At 47.4% G+C, this 19143-nt stretch overlaps 5 protein-coding genes across 5 annotated transcripts in view; 1 reads left to right on the top strand and 4 right to left on the bottom strand.

The window, feature by feature from the left end:
* Positions 1–8441: 8441 nt before the first annotated feature.
* On the bottom strand, positions 8442–11425 carry PHACADRAFT_152233 (uncharacterized protein). Its single transcript, XM_007400565.1, has 7 exons — positions 10689–11425; positions 9971–10633; positions 9801–9917; positions 9562–9747; positions 9445–9507; positions 9263–9393; positions 8442–9216 (listed from the first exon to the last, which is right to left on the bottom strand). The coding sequence occupies exons 1-7, from the start codon at positions 11253–11255 to the stop codon at positions 8718–8720; spliced, it is 2226 nt and encodes a 741-aa protein (XP_007400627.1). The 5' UTR covers positions 11256–11425; the 3' UTR covers positions 8442–8717.
* A 160-nt stretch (positions 11426–11585) lies between these two features.
* PHACADRAFT_104699 (uncharacterized protein) lies at positions 11586–13715 on the bottom strand (the record flags this gene model as incomplete). The annotated part of the gene is made up of 9 exons (XM_007400566.1): positions 11586–11692; positions 11754–11872; positions 11930–12032; positions 12085–12233; positions 12282–12415; positions 12479–12697; positions 12757–13007; positions 13063–13393; positions 13446–13715. Coding segments are annotated over 9 exons (1683 nt in total), but the record flags the coding sequence as incomplete, so codon positions are not given.
* A 203-nt stretch (positions 13716–13918) lies between these two features.
* Positions 13919–14978, bottom strand: PHACADRAFT_129456 (uncharacterized protein; the record flags this gene model as incomplete). Its single annotated transcript, XM_007400567.1, has 4 exons — positions 13919–14184; positions 14235–14636; positions 14694–14776; positions 14840–14978. 4 exons carry the CDS (start codon positions 14976–14978, stop codon positions 14158–14160), a joined length of 651 nt encoding a protein of 216 aa, XP_007400629.1. The 3' UTR covers positions 13919–14157.
* Positions 14979–15178: 200 nt separating this feature from the next.
* On the bottom strand, positions 15179–18065 carry PHACADRAFT_263603 (uncharacterized protein). Its single transcript, XM_007400568.1, has 11 exons — positions 17555–18065; positions 17428–17503; positions 17366–17379; positions 17242–17309; positions 17071–17191; positions 16775–17014; positions 16474–16718; positions 15949–16419; positions 15813–15895; positions 15323–15755; positions 15179–15266 (listed from the first exon to the last, which is right to left on the bottom strand). The coding sequence occupies exons 1-7, from the start codon at positions 18026–18028 to the stop codon at positions 16575–16577; spliced, it is 1137 nt and encodes a 378-aa protein (XP_007400630.1). The 5' UTR covers positions 18029–18065; the 3' UTR covers positions 15179–15266; positions 15323–15755; positions 15813–15895; positions 15949–16419; positions 16474–16574.
* A 132-nt stretch (positions 18066–18197) lies between these two features.
* Positions 18198–19143, top strand: part of PHACADRAFT_178098 (uncharacterized protein) — a 10786-nt gene continuing 9840 nt past the window's right edge. The window contains exons 1-3 of the mRNA XM_007400569.1: positions 18198–18465; positions 18527–18745; positions 18802–18968. Of these exons, the coding sequence (XP_007400631.1) occupies positions 18332–18465; positions 18527–18745; positions 18802–18968 (520 nt within the window). The 5' untranslated portion in view covers positions 18198–18331. The remainder of the gene's footprint in view (positions 18466–18526; positions 18746–18801; positions 18969–19143) is intronic.

Genomic DNA, 19143 nt, shown 5'->3' on the forward strand with positions numbered 1-19143 from the left:
GAATAATTGAAGATCTATAGAGTAAGCTATATTTTGATACAGAGAATAAGAATGCTTCTAGCAAAAGCTTAAAATTAAATGGAGTCTGTAAAATAGATGTTTTGGCTCATTCTTGGAGAAAAAGAAAGGCAATGGAAATTAAGAAGTGCCATTATTGTGAGTGAAGAAAGTAAAACTTAGTTAGGGAGGAACTAAGCTTGCCTTCTAACCAAGTTAGGTGGGCCAGACGTTAGGTCAACTTCTGCCTCAGGTGTTCGAGGAGGAGGATTTTGGTCGCAAGCAAGAATATGCTTATAGAGAAAGACTGGGAGTGCTTCACAAATAATTCTACTTGAAGATAAACTACAAGTAGAGATGTGATGCCAACAGAAACCACTGGAAGACAGCTGTGTGCTATCAACCTAGTGAGACTAACATGAGATGTAAACGTAGACGTAACATAAGACAAAAGCTCATATATCACGCTTCAGCATTGAGTTGCTGGATGGACTCAGAGCACGTAAGAAGGCACCTGTATACCACACTTCAGCACTGAGTTGCTGAGTGGACTCAAGGTCTTGACTGACTGAACTGACTGACTGAGTAAACTCACTACCATGCAGGTGATACAAAAACACCAGGTGGACTAAGAGATACCCAGTAACTAACTTTACTTGAGGACAGAGAACTGGGCTGGAGCTAGGGCTCAATAGCAGGTACCTAGAATAAACACACACAAAGACTTCTGAACCAGGCGTCACCTATGCAGATGGTTGAAATTCAGAGGGAGCTGACCACAGTGCAGAGAAATTACTGCTTAATATGGGGCTGGGATACTAAGTACATGAGTTGGGGGGGGGGTTATATACACTTGAGAGCTCTATATAGGGGCTTGCATTTTTAAGCTACTTCCTGCCCAGATTCCTTTCCAATTTGTCCTAGCTAAGTTCTAACAAATTCCTGACAAATACCAAGCTTTTCTAAATAGCTCCTATATGTTCTGGCCCCAGCTCTGGCTTGCTCCAAAGGCCTGGCCTGCTCTTTCCAGGGCACCACATTCTTAGGGGCCCAAAAATGCCAAGTTTCTCTTTTCAAACAGTAGCTTCTATTTTGCAGTCCTGGATCTAGTAGCCCCTATCAGTGCTTGCCTGGGCCACTCATGCTTTTACTGTCTGCCCAGTATTTGTCTTTGTCTCTGTTTGCCCTTATTATGTGTCAACTTGATTTGATGCATGATACCATCAGTTCAAGAAGAGCTCCTGGTGCTTATGCAATTTGACTTTGCAATCTCTTAGTGTAGAGCAAACTGTGTGTATCATACATTCTGGTCAGACAACTCAGTAAGCTATGGTGTTTCTATACATTTAAGCAGCTAAGTGTACATGAGACAGGTGCAGCATAGCATATAAACAATCTCTGCCTAAACTTTAATTGTACTCAAAAGACCATCATCACAAGCTTTCATCAGGCAGTGCAGCATTAAGCAAATCTAAATTGACCTAACAGGCATAGGCTGATAGGTTAAAAGGCTTATAATGAATACAATAAATATTTACACTTATAAACCATGTATCTTACATCTTTGTATGGCAAGATCATTCACATCTAAAGTAGTGTGCACTCACTCACTGACATTTAGTGGTGTTACTCCATCAAAGTCCAGTATGTTTCAGGTCTTTGAAAAGTAAGTGCCTTTATTTGCACCTTTAAGTGTTTTCAAATGAGGTTCAAGCTTAGCTTGAGATCTTGAGCTAGGCTTTTAAGGCTTGTGAACTTTAAGCCTTGTTCTGCATATTACTATACTAGATATAAAATCAGTTTTTGTTGTTATTATAAGATATTACTATTGTACAAACACTGACATTGCTGTCATGAGCAAAAGATTTGTACTAAGGCAGTGCAAATAATAGGAATAAGTCTCGTAATATGGCAAGGAATGAAGAAATTGTATCTGCCAAACATCTGCGCTGCAGCCCACATCACTCTAGTGGAGGTATGAGGATGATGATATTTGGATGCTGATATATCTTGACTGCCTGCTGAGCTTGTTCTCACTCCACGGCCTGCTTTTCAGACTGCAAATCAAAATGTAGTAATATATCTACTGATACATTCTGTTGCAAATATTTAAAGCTTCAAACTATACTAGTCATTGAACATGCATGCTCATTGAAGTGAGATCAACAAGCTGAGCTAGAGTATAATCAAGTAATGCCACTTGTGCACCAGTGGAGAGGCAATCAGGTGGCTCACACACTACTTGAGAAAATACAGAAGGGGCAGAATCAAAAGGATTAGCTCCAGGATGCTCATGGGGATTGTGTGTAAACAAATAATTTATAAGAGAGTCATCTTCAAGAACTTTCCAATCTACACCGTACTAAGTGGAATCTCCAATATCTTCTTCTTCTGCTTGAGATAAGAGAACTGTGCAAAAGCCTCTTAGTTTGTCCTGGACAAGACTAAAGAGAAAGATGTCCTGGGGACTTTGTGACTGCTCTCTTTGAATGCTCAGCTTGTGGTTATTCCAAGCATGGGTCCACAACAATGCATCCTGATTAATGGCAGGAAGAAAGAGGTGGTAAAGAAGCCAAATGTGTTGTGGCAAGTTGGAGTTCAGACCACAGTGTGCCTCAAGATCAGAGAAGAGGTTCTTCCACTTCTAACCAAAGCCATGAGTGACATCATACTACAAATGCTCAATGCAAGTGTTGTGTACACCCCCATGCAGTTATACAAATAAAATGAGCAGTTTGCCAGGTTAAAATATGTTAACAACCTTACTGGCCCCAAATATATAAACATGATTCAGTCCACAAATAGCTTCCATGTACTATGCCATCATTATATTCTCCAAGCCATGATTGCCACAAACACGACTGGGGAGGTCATGAGAAGCTATGACTTGTGTGAACAAATCAAACACTGTTTCTGCACAGTTGTTATTGCTTGCACGAATGCTAATGACAAACTGAGACTTGCTGTTGATGAACACATGAATTACAATCTTGTAGTGAATGAGCCCTGGAATGTTGAATTACTTGAGAACCAAGAGGTATTGAACAAGCAAGGTATAGAGACTTATTGTGCTATCTATCATGATGCACAAGTGAATTGACATTGGCCACCTTATATACTCTGCAATGGATGGCACGACCACTGAAACAATTGGTGGTGCCATGCACTGCTTTATAGGTAGCTGAAATCCTGGCATTGGTGATTCAGTGGCCTATAGACTCCAAGCAGCCTTTTAGCATTCTGCAACCAAACTCAGGAAAGTGCTCCAGAATTTGAAGGATAACCTGTCAGAGCTCCTGGTTGGTCAAAGTTGAGAGCTGATGAACAAGGTGTGAATAACTCTGTGTTGTGCTGCCATCGAGGTGAACTTCTTTCTGGTAGACAGAACAGCCAGGTTGCACAAGCTACTGCCACAGACCCTTTTATCGGACTGTTTTTGAGCATGCACCAATCATAGGAGTAATATGCATAGGACTCCGAAGGTCAAGTGCCTGGGCAAGAAACTCATGATGGATATGAATAGATGGACAGCCTGGATGGCCAGTGTACACTTTCCAAGCCACAGCAATATCATGGGAAGTTAAAGGATCGGCTAACTGATGGCATGCATTGTCAAGGCATTAGACCATGTTAGTTACAGACTGGTCCATTGTAGAGAACTTGACCAGAGGAATGTCATGGTAATGCTCAAATAAATTCTCAGCTTACCAGTTCTACGCAAGCCAAGCCAAAGCTGTTTAAACTTGCCTGTTCAGCAGTTTGCCGAAATGACAAGACTGATCTGCAGACATCTTGCAAACAGGCAGCATTTCCAACTTGAGTATGGAGTGCACAGACGAGCCTGAGCTGCAGGCTCAATATATGCAGCTCAGATATTATCAACAGGATGCAGTAGGCCTATAGAGTTAATGGTTGAGTTGGACAGCATGGTGGCATACAAAGAGTCAGCCTTTCCACAGGTAGCTATGAGACAAGCAGAGCTTCCAATGGGCCAGAATGAGCCTGTTGCCTGTGGTATGTGCAGAGAGGCATCTGAAAAAGCTCACAATGTTAATTACTACTAAATAGTACTAATTAACACTAATTAATATAGTAACATTAATTAACTGACCCCCCTATTATGCTTACGTTTTTAATTGTAAATTAACACTAATGCAGTAATTCATTCATGAACTGTTCATAAGCTGTTTATTAGCTATTCATTTGATATTCATCAACTGTTATATAGTGTTAATGAGCTGTTATTTCTTGTTAATGGGCTGTTATTCACTGTTAATTGATTCTTAATTGGCTGTTATTTCAGTATTCTTAGCTTCAAAATTAATGTACCAAACTCAAATTTAATTCTATACAGATTTTTTATGCTATACAACATATTAATAGCTCTATACAAGCATAATATTCAGAAAAAAGAAAGAAAAAACGAATGGCCCCAATAAAAATTAAACTCCAGTCTTACTACTTTCAAACTATCTGTTGGAATATGCACATTTTAATCACTGAGCCATAAGGCTCACATAAACCTTACGCTTCAATGTTCCTATATACACTCAGCTAACAACTTACAAATAATTTCTATGTGCAATCTAGCAGTTTAACATATATTCACACTTCTAGGTCTAAATATAACTGTTGCCCTTGTATATAATGCTAGATGTACAATATTTAATATAACTATCATTTGCTAATATAACAATGTTTAATACATACAGTGGCTTTTTGCAATAGATTATCAACCATTGCTTTAGCTACTGAATCTGCTAGTTAAAATAACATGCTGTTAGTATGCATATAGTAATAAGTAAAGTGCAGAGTAAATATGACATTTTATAACACAAATACAGTTGTATATAGCTTATTAGCTAGTACTTAGCAAAAAAAACTATTTGCTGTTCTTGCAATAGAACATAGATGCTAGTCTATGTATATAAAATATGTTAGTAATGTTAAAAGCTGTATATATTACCTTTTGCTCTAAAAATAGCATTTTATTTTACTACTTGTGTTTATCAAATGTATTACTGCAATCTTTGGCAATTAGCAGTTTGAAATATGAAATATAAACATAAAAACTTCTTTTAAACAATCGACAGTATAGAACCACTCCTTGGGACACCTGATCAAAATTTGCTTCCCCTTCATATGTCTCTCATATATAAATACTAAATAAATCTCATTATACTACTACAGTGGTCGCCAAAAATAATGCACAACACTACAAAGGGGTGTTATAATCCCTCATATCTCCACAACCACTGTACCTAGTCAGATAGTGTATATACAAATCTTACACTAGGCTACTATTAGCATCCTTCTGAGGTATCACTTTGATGCAAGCACTAGGTGCCAGAAAAAATGTAGTGAAAATGGCTGAAAAATGAATATATATTGTGAAATTTATACAATGACACAGATTCCAGAGTAAAATATGAATAAGTCTTAGTAAAATTCTATGCTGTATGATGTTACTGTAACAAAATTACAGCATGGCAACTATATTCATTACAAAATAAAGAGGTGTATGCTTATATTCTATAAACATCACCAGCAGCTGGAATACCTATAGTGGTATACTGAATGTACCTGCTAGTAAAGGTATTCTGTACAGCAAATTTTATATCTCTATTCCTGAGTGCTGTGGAGATATAAATATACAGATTTTCTTGGTAAAACATACCAATGTAACTGTCTCCACAGCTCATTCATCCAATTTTGTTACCATGCTGTAATTTTGTTACAGTAACATCATACAGCATAGAATTTTACTAAGACTTATTCATATTTTACTCTGGAATCTGTGTCATTGTATAAATTTCACAATATATATTCATTTTTCAGCCATTTTCACTACATTTTTTCTGGCACCTAGTGCTTGCATCAAAGTGATACCTCAGAAGAATGCTAATAGTAGCCTAGTGCAGAATCATCTCTAATGTATTCCAGCTCGACACTTGGCATCTGAGCATTAAGCACAATTTTCACATGAACGGAGCATAAATTTGAGTATTAACAAATATTTTTGTGAATTTTAGTCTGACTGTGCAACTCTGGTGATAGTCGCAGCATCACTGAAGCCAGTGCGCTTGACAATTTTCGCTTTTTGCTCCTCCACCTATGCTACAATTACCAGATGGCTCTAAGCTTCTATGGCATATAGATATAGATGTATTATATACAGTAAAGTGATTGTGATAAGCCCTACAGACTGTGCAAGGGCAGAAAGTGGAGTGTTCTAAGGAGTGATCCTACACTGTATTTATATTCAAAGATATTAAATATATTTGGGCGCTTAAATGGCGCTTAAATAACATTTTAATACATTTAAAAAACAGTTTCATTATCAAATATAGTTTAATAAAATGTTATGCATCATTTTAAATAGTCATTGTATATTTTGTAGTATGTATAAAGTCATCTACAGCTTTAAATGGGGTTTTTTTACTTTTTTTTTTTTTACTTTAACTACTTTTAATAAGTTTAGTTTTAACTTGTGCTGATCTTTATTATTTGCTCTTATAGTTATCTATTCTAGTTTCTAATCTAATTATTGTATTTGTAGTTCATAAAAAAGGAATTACTAATAACATTAGCTAAATATTATTAGTATTTAAAGTAAGCCATAAAAGTAACTATAATTTGTAACACTACAAAGAAAGATCAAAGTTTTGCTACATTTTTTTTAACAATTTCTATGGCAAACTAAATAGTATATATATAATTCTTACACTAGAATACTAGTAGCATCTTTCTGAGGTATTATCTTGATACAAATACTGAGTGCACAAAAAATGAAGCAAAAATGCCTGGAAAATAGATATATATATTATAAGAACTATAAAATATTATAGTTTACAGGATCAAATATAATTGTGCTTTAGTAAAATTCTATACTATATAACACTGCTATAAGATATTAAAAATGTAACACATTATTAAAATAACTAAGCTATGAGGGTATTTAGATTGTTAAATAATAAAAACATGCATATACACTTATCTCTAAATAGCACTGATAGTAGCTAAAGCGTGTATAATATAATATTAGATGTATCTTTTAATAGAGAATATTTTGTACATTTAACATGAAAACTTTAAACTAATATTTGCAAAGTAAATTAGTACTAACAGTATACTAATAACAAACAGTGAACTAATGAGTGTATGTAATATATAGCTAACAAATATAATATGAAAAGGACTTATGGTTAATATTGAAAGAACAGGTTAATATTAGATTATATTAATAACAAACAATAATCTATTGAGCATATATAATGTATAGCTAACAAAAATAGCATACAAAGAACTTGCAGCTAACATATTGAGAACAGATTAACATTTATGGTATAACATTAACAGATAGTGAACTGCTTAGCAGAATAAGTATATAGCTAACAAGAAGAGTATACAAAGAGTGTATAAATAGCATTCTAAGAACAAATTAGCATTTATAATGTAACATTAAAAAATAGTGAACTGTTTAACAAATTGAACGTATCTTTCACAAAAATAACATACAAAGAAGTTGTAATTAGTATTGAGAGAACAGATTAGCAAATATAATGTAATTATAATAAGCAGTGAACTGCTGAGCAAATATAATGTATCTTTAACACAAATAATATACAAAGAACTTATGATTAACACTCAGAGAACAAATTAGCAAATATAATTATAATATTACTTAAACAAATGGTGAACTGTTTAGCAGATATAGTGTACAGCTAACAAAAATAGAATAATAAGAACTTCAGATTAGTATTCACAGAATGAAATAACAGTTTTAACATTTTTATAACAAACAGTGAATGAATTAACATATTTGACAAACTAAAAGTTTTGCACTAATGAAAAGAGAACAAATTAGCTGATATAAGATGCAGTTACTGTATCTAACATATAGAGAATGTTGGCTGAACTCATTTAACTAATTATATCTTATGAATGTTGAAAGAGCACCTATTACTGCTAATTACTGTTAAATTAACAAACTGGATTTTTCCAGATGAGCTGTGCACACGGTGGGCAACGGCCGGCCTGAGTATGAAAGGGCCATGGCAGAGGGCACAAGCATTGACAGTCCAGTCATTACTGGTTTTGAGGTGAACTCACATGTTATTACGTGTTATTGCATATTCTAAGAAGGGCAAAAACAGCCAGCATGCCGGGATAAACTAAGATCAGGCAGTGTTGGAAGAGGCTGTGCTGCATGATAACACATTATCATGCATTGAAACAGGAATAAACACACAATAACCCTGCAAAAAAAGGTGCACGCTGCGAATGCAGAATAAATTCCTTCACGCACCTTCAGAAAAGTCTGATGACCTTCATATAGCACACATGTCTAAGTGACTGATGAGCAATACACTAGGAATATCAAAGTTGGAAGCAAGAACAAGTGCAATAAACTCACACAGACATACTAACCTTGAGCAGACAAGCATGTTTATAATCCACACAAAAGTTATATCTTAGCATAACATATGACCTGAGCTATCTACAGCAGTCATGTAACAGATGGATGATCATGCAAGTGAAACCAAGTGAGTCTAGATGTATGTCTATGCATTGGACACTACAAAAATCGAATGGGGGAGAGGTTGCAAGAATGATCCTGAGACACATTTGTGGAGACGGCCAGCTTCTCATGAGTCCGAGAACAAGTACGTAAAGTGCGTCCGCCAGGATACACAAGCGACACCAAGGCCATGGAGTCTTCACCGTATGCGCGTCGAGAGCCCACGTGAGAGGTCGCTGCTCCGGAACGATAGAGTCTCGCGGCTCGCGTTCGGCTGTGGCACGCTGAGCGTGTCGCGGCTGCCGCTGAAGCGCGGCTTCGAGTTCGGCGTGCGCGGTGGAGAGAGGTACGGCGAGCGGGGGCCGGCACCCCAGCCGGGCGGCGGGCCCGGCATGATAACGGGCTGCACAGGCTTCGTGTACCGCAGGTCGAGCTCCTCGAGCGTGACCTTGAGGAAGCGCATGAGCGCCGTGCGCCGCGCCCAGCGCCCGCCCCAGTCCTGCCAATTCGGGCGGTGCTCCATGCCGATCTTGAGGTGGATCGCGTTTTGAAACTGCATCTCTTCGATATGGACGTGGATATTTGACCACTCACGACGGTTCTTGTCGTCGTTGATGTAATCTTCGAGTTTTCGCCGTAGTTGTTCGAGAATCTCGAGCGGTGTGTCGTAGGCGACAGTCAAGTCAGTGTATTCCCACCTGTAGCTATTGAGCTTCTACCGCAGGCAAAGATAGCGATACTCACATGGAGCTACTGCGACGTAAGTTGTGCACGAGCTTTGATCCAGACAAGAGCGAATTCGGTGCAATAATCTCCTGGCCATCTACTCGCCTGAACGTGGTGGAGAAAAGACCAAACTCGCGAACAACGAGAGGCTGTAGGTCTCTATGAGAACTCGATACAGTCGATGGGTGCAACTGTCTCACCTGATCGTCAATCATCACCAAGTCCCCAACGTCAAACACATGAGTAGAGAAGATGAAGATTAGCTAACCCTCAAGTTAGTATTAGATTCTGACTTCACCTGTGAAAAAACGACATACTGATTCGAAGAGGGTCTGTGCAGAGTGCCCAAAGATGAACGAGAAGCCGAGGATGATCGTCGCCAATGGTACGAGCGAGGCGATGGTGTCCTTCTTGTTGAAGATGAGCAAGCAAATGAATATTTGGACCAGAAGAGCGCAGACAATAAGGACGGCGTCCAGCTTGGCCACAGCATTTCCGACATCCTACATGCGGCGTCAGACGATACATAACAAACAAAGCAGAGGCACAGACGCACCTTGAGACTAGCAGTCAACGCCTTTCGCTCACGGTAGATGCGCCGCACCGCTTCGCGCATTTCACGCTTAGTGATATCACCATTGCCGTCCTTGTCAAAGATAGCGAATGCAGCCCGCTAGCCAGATGTTAGGCACACTCGTTAGTATCGGCCAAGGAAACCAGACGAACCGCATCCGTTTCGGACTTGAAATACGGGATGAAGTCCTCGAGCTTGAGCTCCTGCCTCTGCGGGTCGACACTACTCAGTTGGGCGAACAGCTTCTTCGCAAGCTTGCTGGCGGAGTAGAAAGCCTGTCCCTCACTGCTCTGGCTCTTGACGAGGTTGTCGACTATGACGGCCGTCATGGGCCGACGCTTGCGCTTCTGCCTTTCGTGCTCCTTTTCGTGCTTGTGATGCTTCTTCTCCTCGGGCTTCTCCGATATCGGCGAGCTCGAGCTCGAGCCCGGATTGCTCTGCGGATCGCCGAGGGAGACGTGCGCCGAGGGCGATCCTGAGCGATGGCCGCGCCGCCACATCTGGCCGTATGGGTACCTACGAGAGGACGTGTTCGGCGTCGTGTTTGATAGGCGATCGAGTGCCCGCAGGCCGGTCTGGTTCTCCGCGATTCGGTCAGCGAGGGCCCGGCGGTGAAAGTTAATGGCGATGTAGCGCAGGAATATCTTTTCGACGAGGCAGAGTATCGCAAGGGTAAAGAGAGCCTGCATAACGCGGTTGATGATGACCCAGTATGAAGACGTGGGCTTGTAGACGGCCCGGATGACGGAAAGCGCGATCCAGGACCATGTCACGTCCAGGGCAAACTTGAGCCAGCCCAAGACGGCCGATGTGAGCTGAAGGGGAGTTAAGGCGATTGTTCGGGGAACGAGAGCATGCAAATGGACGCACCTCGATAGTTATCTGCATTCGCTCGACCTGATGGCTGAACAAGCGGAAGATGGCAAGTGCAAGGACGGGCGTGAGGTCTACGATGAGGTACGTGCCGCAGCTCGCTGCCCATGTGATGGCCATCCAGAGGGACCAGACGTGTGCCTCCACTCGGCCTGGCGTGTTGTTGAAGCGCAGCTGAAAGACGAGCAGGGGGGTGATCAACACGCCGATGCCGAGCACAGCGACGATGAGCGTGCGGAGGGGCCTTGAGAGCTTCATGAATGCGCGCCATACCGCACGGCCGCGCCGCACGTTTGCGGCGTTTTCGAGATGGTCGCTCTTGGTGCTGCGCGCGTCGTCCTCCCCTTCCCAGTCAAAGTCTTCCTCCGATTCCGTGGCATCCGAGTCCGTGTCCGAATCGGGTTCTTCTGCGCGGGTAGCTTCGACGAGGCGTTCGCGGTCGACGTCGGGCAGGTCGTGCACGTCTGGAGGGCTCGCAAAGTCGAAGTGTTTTGTCTCGGCTTTTGGCAGAGGGCTGCCGACCTCTGTTGGCGAGTCTGTCTCGGTTTGAGCGCCGGGCGGCATAGGAAGGATCGCGCGCGTCTGCGGCGGCCGTCAACGTTCAAAAGGCGTCGATGTCGAGTGTAAGGTACCGTCCACCGTCGAGGTGGTAGTGTCAGTGGTGTGAGTGCGTTGCCACGAAACGGCTGCAAGTTGGGTATACGTCCTGGACAGATCGAGGGTGTCCAGTGCGTGCCTCTGGTCTTTTTTCTTGATATTTTCGAAAAATCAAAACCCCTGACGTCACCCAATGTAACCAAGCGCTTGCAGAGCCGTTGTGGCACTCGCAGCAGCCAGGATCTCCGAAGGACGATTCTGCCAGGTTTCTCAAGTGCAGTCTCGCGATTCAGTACTCTACAGTTTCGGTATAGGCCCCTTCTGTGCACCCTCCAGCTCCCGCAACTTTCTCTTCAAGATTTTCCCAGAGGGAGTTCTCGGTATCTCAGCTGTCAGCGCGATGCCTAAGAACCCATCAACGTTAGCCTCGCGAAGGTGGAGTCCGGTCCGGCAACTAGCACGCACCCCCGCGTAAGTATTTGTAGTGCGCGACACGGGGCGCGACGAGGCTGTGGATGCTCTGAATGAGAGAACTGGGGTCTCCGCCCTTGAGCAGCTTCGCGTCTCTAGGGACCACGTAGGCTCTGCAAGAAAGAATGTCACATCGGTCCGAAACTCATAGTGGTTTACAGAGGCCGTACTTGGGCAATTCCGTGGCCTGATCCTTCTCGTACACTCCGATCACGGCACAGTCCGCCACACCCTGATGCGAGCCGATGATATCTTCCAGCTCTGCAGGGGCAACTAAGAGGCACAATGTGAGCAAGAGGGCTCGCTGTGGCCACAGGACGCATACCTTGGAAGCCCTTATACTTGATGAGCTCCTTCTTGCGGTCCGTGATCGACACAAACCCATCTTTATCCACAACAGCCATGTCGCCCGTCTTGAGCCAGCCATCAGGCGTAATGGTTTCCGCTGTCGCCTTCGGGTTATTCGCATACCCTCTATAGGATGTCAGTAAGTACCGCCAACATTTATGAAAGAATGCGCACTTCATGACGCTGGGGCTTCTGAACCAGAGTTCCCCCTGCGAGCCGATAGGCACATCTTTGTCGTCGTCATCCACCACACGTATCTCCGAATTGGGAAACTGCCACCCGATGGAGGACGCATGCGACACCATTACCTCCAGAGGCATGTACATTGCCAAGGCACCTAGAGAGACTAAGTTTCAGGATCCTGGGATGACATGGTTGGCGCGAACTGACATAGCTCTGTCCATTCCATAGGCTTCGCCTATGGTCGCCTGCCAACCTTTCTTGGCGAATCGACGGCGGCAGGCGAGGATCATCTCGGGCGATACAGGTGCCGCCCCTACTGTCATCACGCGCAACGACGACAGGTCATACTTGTCGACCAGCGGGCTGGTCGTCAGCGCGAGCAGCACAGGCGGCAGCGTGATGACCATCTGCGCCCTCGCGCCGTTAATCTCCCAAACAGTCCTCCGAGAAAAAGTGGAGAACTGACCGAGACTTTGTACCGCTCGATGCACGCGAGGTACTCCTCGAGCACGAGCCGCGGCAGCGCGACGACCGGCACGCCTTTCAAGAACGGGAACAGCACGAACGTCTGCCCGCCCACGACGTGGAACAGCGGCAGACCGGTGATTGTCACGTCGCGGTTGCTCTGCAGGTACTGGTAGCACGCGCGCATCTGCGCGAGGTTCGCCGTCACGTTGGCGTGCGAGAGCTCGACGCCTTTGCTCAGGCCCGTCGTCCCTGCAAAGTGCGCACGTCAGTGACGCTGGCCGGTGGAAAGCTCGCGGACGCTGACCTGAGCTGAAGTAGATGAACGCGGTCGCGTCGGACGCGCCGCCGTCGAGATGCTCGGGGACGCTCGGCACAGGTGTGTAGTCGAGCTTGCTGAGACTAGCCCAGCCTCTGGATTTGTACTCGGCCGGGATCTCGTCCTCCGGGGAGACGATGATGACCGACCGCCTGATATCTTCTTGTGAACGCCCGAGGGACCGCAGCGTACTTAGCACCAGCGGCATAACCGAGGCATGTGCGAGGACGTGCGACGCCCGGCTAACTTTCACCGCGTGCGCGAGCTCGTACTCGGTGTACAAGGGATTGGCTGGTGAACACACGATGCCTGCCGCGCCCTGCGACATTCACACTCAGATAACGCGTTGCGGAGCGATGTGCGACACGTACGAGGGCAAATATCAGCGTCGGATACAAGTTCGTCGCCGGGCTGACCACTAGCGCGACCGAGCCTTTCTCGAAGGCGCTTAGCCCCACGTTGCGCGCGTTCCTCAGACCATGGGCGAGGCGCAGCGACTCCCGCTTGAGCTGTCCGCGCGTGTGCACCTTCCCAGTCTGACCGTTGATGCTGTAAGGGTGGTTGTCGTTGAAGATGTCTTGCTCCAGTAAGTACGTGAAAAACGACTGTCGCGGGAGCGGGACAGGTGGGGTGGATACGCGGATACGAATTTTGACAGGCCTGACATGGTGGTGACAATCTACAGAGGGAGAGTCAATGCATCTTGAATGGTCGCTTTTAACCACTGGTCAAGTGGGCGTCAGTACAGTAGGCAGTCTCAGTTGTCTTAGACATGTAGCAGAATCCCCAAGGGCAAGCGAAAATACTGAAACACTTCGTGTCGCGCGAGGGAATCAACGTGGGCGTTTGAACAGCCGCAGGAAACTGTAAGAAGCGATCTAAGCACCAAACGAACAAGCAAGTGGAAGAATTGACAGAATGTGCGAAGGAAGTCGCAGTCTTATACAGATAAATACGCTGTACGTCTCGTGGCTGCCGGTCCAGAGGCTCGACGTCGCTGTTTGCTAGATTAACCCTTAGAGATCGCAAACCTCGCAAAATATCCAAAGCATGTTCGAAAACATCATATGACGACAGCAGTCATTACATCTTTCTGTCCTCGAAGAAACGCTGCACGGTCGTCAGTCTCGGGTGAGAGCGCCAGCTGCGTTGAGACGCACCTTGAGATGTCTCAGTTGCCATGCACAGGTGATGACAAGCACCACAATCTGTGCTATGCTGTACCAGACCGCGCGCGAGTTGGCGAGTTCACTGAGGTCCCTGAAGTTCGCCTCCCGCTCTCTCTGGTATTGCTGCTCCCGGCGGATGTCCTCGAGCTTCTGATTCAGATCACGGAGCTTTGCAGAGAGCTCGGTAACATGTGAGCGGTCTTGCTCGCGGTCAGGCTTCGTGCTTCCGACGACAATGTCGAGGTAGAGGCGGATATGCGAGGTGGGGGTCCAGGATGTCCCTTGCGTGCTGGAGAGGCAGATAGCGTGATCCCCCGCTTCGTGTGAGGTGAAGGTGAAGCGGCTGTCGTGAGGCCCCCGCGTCCTTACAACGTTGTGGCCGGTAACAAGTTCCTAAGAGAAGATGTCTTGTTAAGCCCAAGCTTCCGTCAAGGAAGATGGTGGACGCACATCGACTTCCACAAGGATTCCAAGACCAGAGTTCTCGACATACTTTTGCTCTGGTTCAGACCACTCGAGGGCCTTGTAATGTCCTAGTGGCGAGCGCATGCCCGTTCAGCCTCTGTCTGGAGTCACACGCGTAAATGCTGGCACACCTTCGACGACGGTGTCGCTAGGGATCTCCTCGAGGAAGCACCGCTTTTCGTTAGCGTCCAAATAGATATGGAGGGCATTGGCGGCAGCCGCAGCGAGCAGCAGGAGCAAGAGCGCGAGGTGCGGGGGTCGTCTGGCCATGGCTGGCGAGCAGTGGAAGCGTGAAGCAACGTCGGTTCCAGACCAGTGATCTCAGATCTCGCAGCCCACGTGACTTGCGTCTCGTCCACAGAATTTGAGTAGACGCCGTCCCTGCTACACGGACAAGTTCACACCATGCCTCTGAACCGCTTCGAGCCGTCGCAAATCAGAAACAAGGAAAAGCGCGAGGAGATCGCCCGCAAGCAAAAGAGAGAAAAGCGGCAAGCAAAGCTCAAGCGCAGACTTGCCCTCGCGAAAGCAGAGTCCGACAACCCCGCCGCCAAGAAAGTATGCACCCAGTCATCCTTGCTGCTACGTGTGCTTATAGACCCTCCATATCCTAGAGGCGCCAGTCAGAAAATGTACCTCGCACGCTCGACAACACCCGAGAGTACGACCCATCTATCTTGACCGCCCCTCCGCCAGAACCAGAACAGCCTGTTGCCTCTACATCCTCTCCTCCTCCTGAGCCACTGCAGCAATTAGATGAACAACCCGCTGACGAGAATGCTGCAGACATCGCCTCTGACCCTTTCGCCTCGTACTTCTCCGGCGCTGCCGACCCTACCGTACCTCCCAAGGTCTTGATCACGACCTCGCAAAAGGCCACACGGACGACTTACGAATTTTGCGAAGAGATCGTCACTATATTTCCGGGCGCTGAGCTCATACGGAGACCGAAGGGCAAGGGCTTCGAGATGGGCAGGATCGCTGGCTGGGCGGCGGGCAGGAATTACAGCCATTTGATCGTGATGAACGAGGACATGAAGAAGCCGAGTGCGTATTTGTGTCGTGCTTTTTAACCTGTGGTCTAATCCTTCGAACGCGCTGTAGATGCCATGACAATCGTATATCTTCCTGATGGACCTACAGCATACTTCAAGCTTACCTCAATAGAACTGTCAAAGAAAATCTCTGTGAGCTTAACCGTCTTTCTAGCTATCTCTACATGCTCATGAGGAGATGTCAGGGCCATGCACGAGCAACAGAACATTTCCCTGAGCTCGTCCTGAACGGCTTCGTTACCCGGCTGGGTCACACCGTCGGCCGTCTCTTCCAAACGCTGTTCCCGCCCATGCCAGAATTTCAGGGACGGCAGGTGGTCACCCTCCACAACCAACGAGACTTCCTGTTCTTCAGACGCCACCGATATGCCTTCCGCTCCACCGAGAAGGTTCAGCTGCAGGAAATCGGCCCGCGCTTTACCCTCAAGCTGCGCTCGCTCAAGAAGGGCTTGCCAGCCGTAAAGAACTTGGGTGAACTCAGCAGGCCGCTCGAGTTTGACTCCTTCGACAACGAGGCTGAGGAGTCTGCCAAACCTGAGCAGCAAGCTGCCGAAGCCAACGACGGCGAGATTATGGATCAAGACGAACAGCCTGGACCGTCGGATCCCAAGAAAGTGATACCTCCTAAGGACGACGAGTACCAGTGGATCTGGAAGGTGTGCATCTCTGTCTTGCAAACGTTTCGTCTCGCCTGACATCCCGCGTCTCAGCCGGAACTTGAGACTACGAGGAGAACGTTCTTCTTGTGACAAGTATATGCACTCTATATCTGTTGTATATTTCCCTGCACACATACATATACCTGCCCGTTTCACGGTTGCTCGATCTTGAGAAGGATCTTCTTCCCGTGCTGGCCCTTCGTCAGCGTCTTCATGATTTCATGAACCCTCCGAGTCGCCTCCGAGTCGCTCTCCTGCGCCGGGATCGTCACGACCTCGTGCTCAGGCTCCTTCAGCTTCATGCGCAGCCCGGTAAGTCTCTGCACCGACCCACGGGCAAAGCAACACGCACCTTCATGTCCGCGAGCCTCTGCATGAGCGCCTCGCGCTCCGGCCTGCTGTGCTGCGTGTACCACCGGCTCTGCCAGAACCCGTGGCAGGCAAGGTCCTTGAATATGAACGCGGACGTCGGGAGCGAGAGCGGTTGCTTCGACATGGCGCCGTAAGATACGAGATGCGCGTCGGGCCCGAGGAACTTGAGCATTTGTGTCGTTGGCGGGCCGCTCACGCAGTTCAGTAGCAGTCGGATCGGCTGGCAAGTCGGGGATGTCAGGTGTGAAAGGCGACTGACATGGGTGGGTGCCTCACCTTGCCGCCGGTCATCTCCTTCACGCGTTCGCGGAGGGACTTGTCGTCGAGGTCATCGTATGTGAGTACTTCTGTGGCGCCGAGGCTCTTCAGCTGTTGTTTTTGCGAGTCCAGGTCTTTTCTGCAACAAAAACTTAGCAAGCGTGACTGGATGTAGATGGACATACCTACCTATTCCGTATGAAGTTTAGAGTCTTCAAACCTTCCTTAGCTGCAATCTGGATAACTGCTTGGCCGACCTGTTCAACAGAGTCAGCCCCACACTTCGCTCACTGGAGGATATCACAAAGCATACAGTACTGTTGGCACCTACACACACATTAGCAACCGATAAGTTCGAGTACCAGAAGTACAAACCGTTCTGCATCACCCAGTCTCCTTCCTGCAAGGTTACGAAGTCGTGCAGCATATTATATGCCGTCGGCGGATTAACCTGTCAAAAATGCTCACCAACTCATATTTCCTACATATCTGGACGACTTACAGTCATAGTAGCCCCGTTCACTTCGCTAACACCCGACGGCACCTTGATGACATCTTCCGCCTTGAGCGTCCTCGCCGAGGCCCACGTGCCGAGCTGCTGGCCAGCCATGACGACCCAGTCGCCCTTGTGCACGCCCTGCACGCCGCCCCCGACCTCGGTGACCTCCGCGAGCCCTTCGTTTCCACACACATACACGGGCTTTTCGAGCCTGTGCCCCGGCGCAAGCGCGTCGGCGAGCGCCGGCTTCGCGGGATACACGCCCTCGATGACGTTGATGTCCGACGGGTTGACGGGCGAGAGGACATAGCGGACGTTGACGGAGCGCGGTGGCGGGGTTGGGAGCTCAGGGTACGTCACGACGGACAGCACCGACGTGGGGTCGCCGGCGGCGGTGTACACGACCGCGCGGTTCGCCTGGCGCGCTGAGGACGTGGCGAAGCCCCGTGCAGAGCCTAGGGCGCGTGAGTGGTTCATGGCGCGCAAAATACCTTGCATGCTCGACGGACAGCGCGACCTGAGCGTCGAGAATCAGGCGTGTACGCGATGACGCTTAACGCGCCGCAAGGTGCATGGCGCTCGCAAGGACGGCGGACGCGTCCATGTGACATGCGTAAACTGGTGCCGCCCGGCACGGGGAGTTCTTCGGAAATCGTTCGTCTCTCATGTTTGGGAATTCGTCGTGCATGTGCCAGCTGCCCTTGGAGGTGCACTCCCAGGTGCCCTCGACAGCAACCAGGATCGGTCTGGGTTCCTCACGAACATCGTCCGTCCAGAGTCATGGCCACCTTGGTGGAAAAGCCCTCGCAGGATTCGGTGACGGCGCATGCCCTTGAGGCTAACGTTCGTACGGCCGATGCCACAGACGAACCGCCAGATGGCGGTCTGCGTGCCTGGATGTGTGTTGCCGGCGGGTATGTTCTCTGGCCCCTCTCGTGGGCAGCTTTCCGCACCTCATGTTGCGTGCTGCAATAGATGGCTCGCTTGCTTCTCAACGTTCGGCTACGCCAGCTCTTTCGGTGTGTATCAAGACCTGTACACACTCACAGGCATGTCCTCCGCCTCCAACATAAGCTGGATAGGCTCCCTGCAGCTCTGCCTGATGTTCATGCTTGGCATCCTCTCCGGCAAGCTCCTTGACGAAGGGTACTTCCACCACGTCTGTATCAGCGGGAGTGTGCTCTACGTCTTTTCGTGCGTGCTCCTGTCGTATAGGTGGGGTATGAATGACACATAACTCATGCTGTCAGGATGTTTATGCTCTCTCTGGCGGACACGAGCCGGTACTACCAGGTCCTACTCTCTCAAGGCATCGGCATGGGCCTTGGCGGAGGCTTGGTTCTTATCCCAGCTATCTCTGTACAGGCACATCACTGGAAGAAGCGGCGCTCGCTGGCTATGGGTATAACTTTTACGGGCAGGTCTCTCCGTATCTATCCTACACCGCCATCTCATCACCTCAGCTAGGCTCCTCTTCCGGCGGCGTCGTCTTCCCCATCATGATAAACCGGCTCCTTCACAGTTCGATCGGGTTTGCATGGGGTACTCGTGCATCGGCGTTCTTGATCACGGGCCTGCTCGCCATCGCGAAT

Source organism: Phanerochaete carnosa (genome assembly GCF_000300595.1).
Source record: "Phanerochaete carnosa HHB-10118-sp unplaced genomic scaffold PHACAscaffold_11, whole genome shotgun sequence".
NCBI lineage: Eukaryota > Fungi > Basidiomycota > Agaricomycetes > Polyporales > Phanerochaetaceae > Phanerochaete > Phanerochaete carnosa.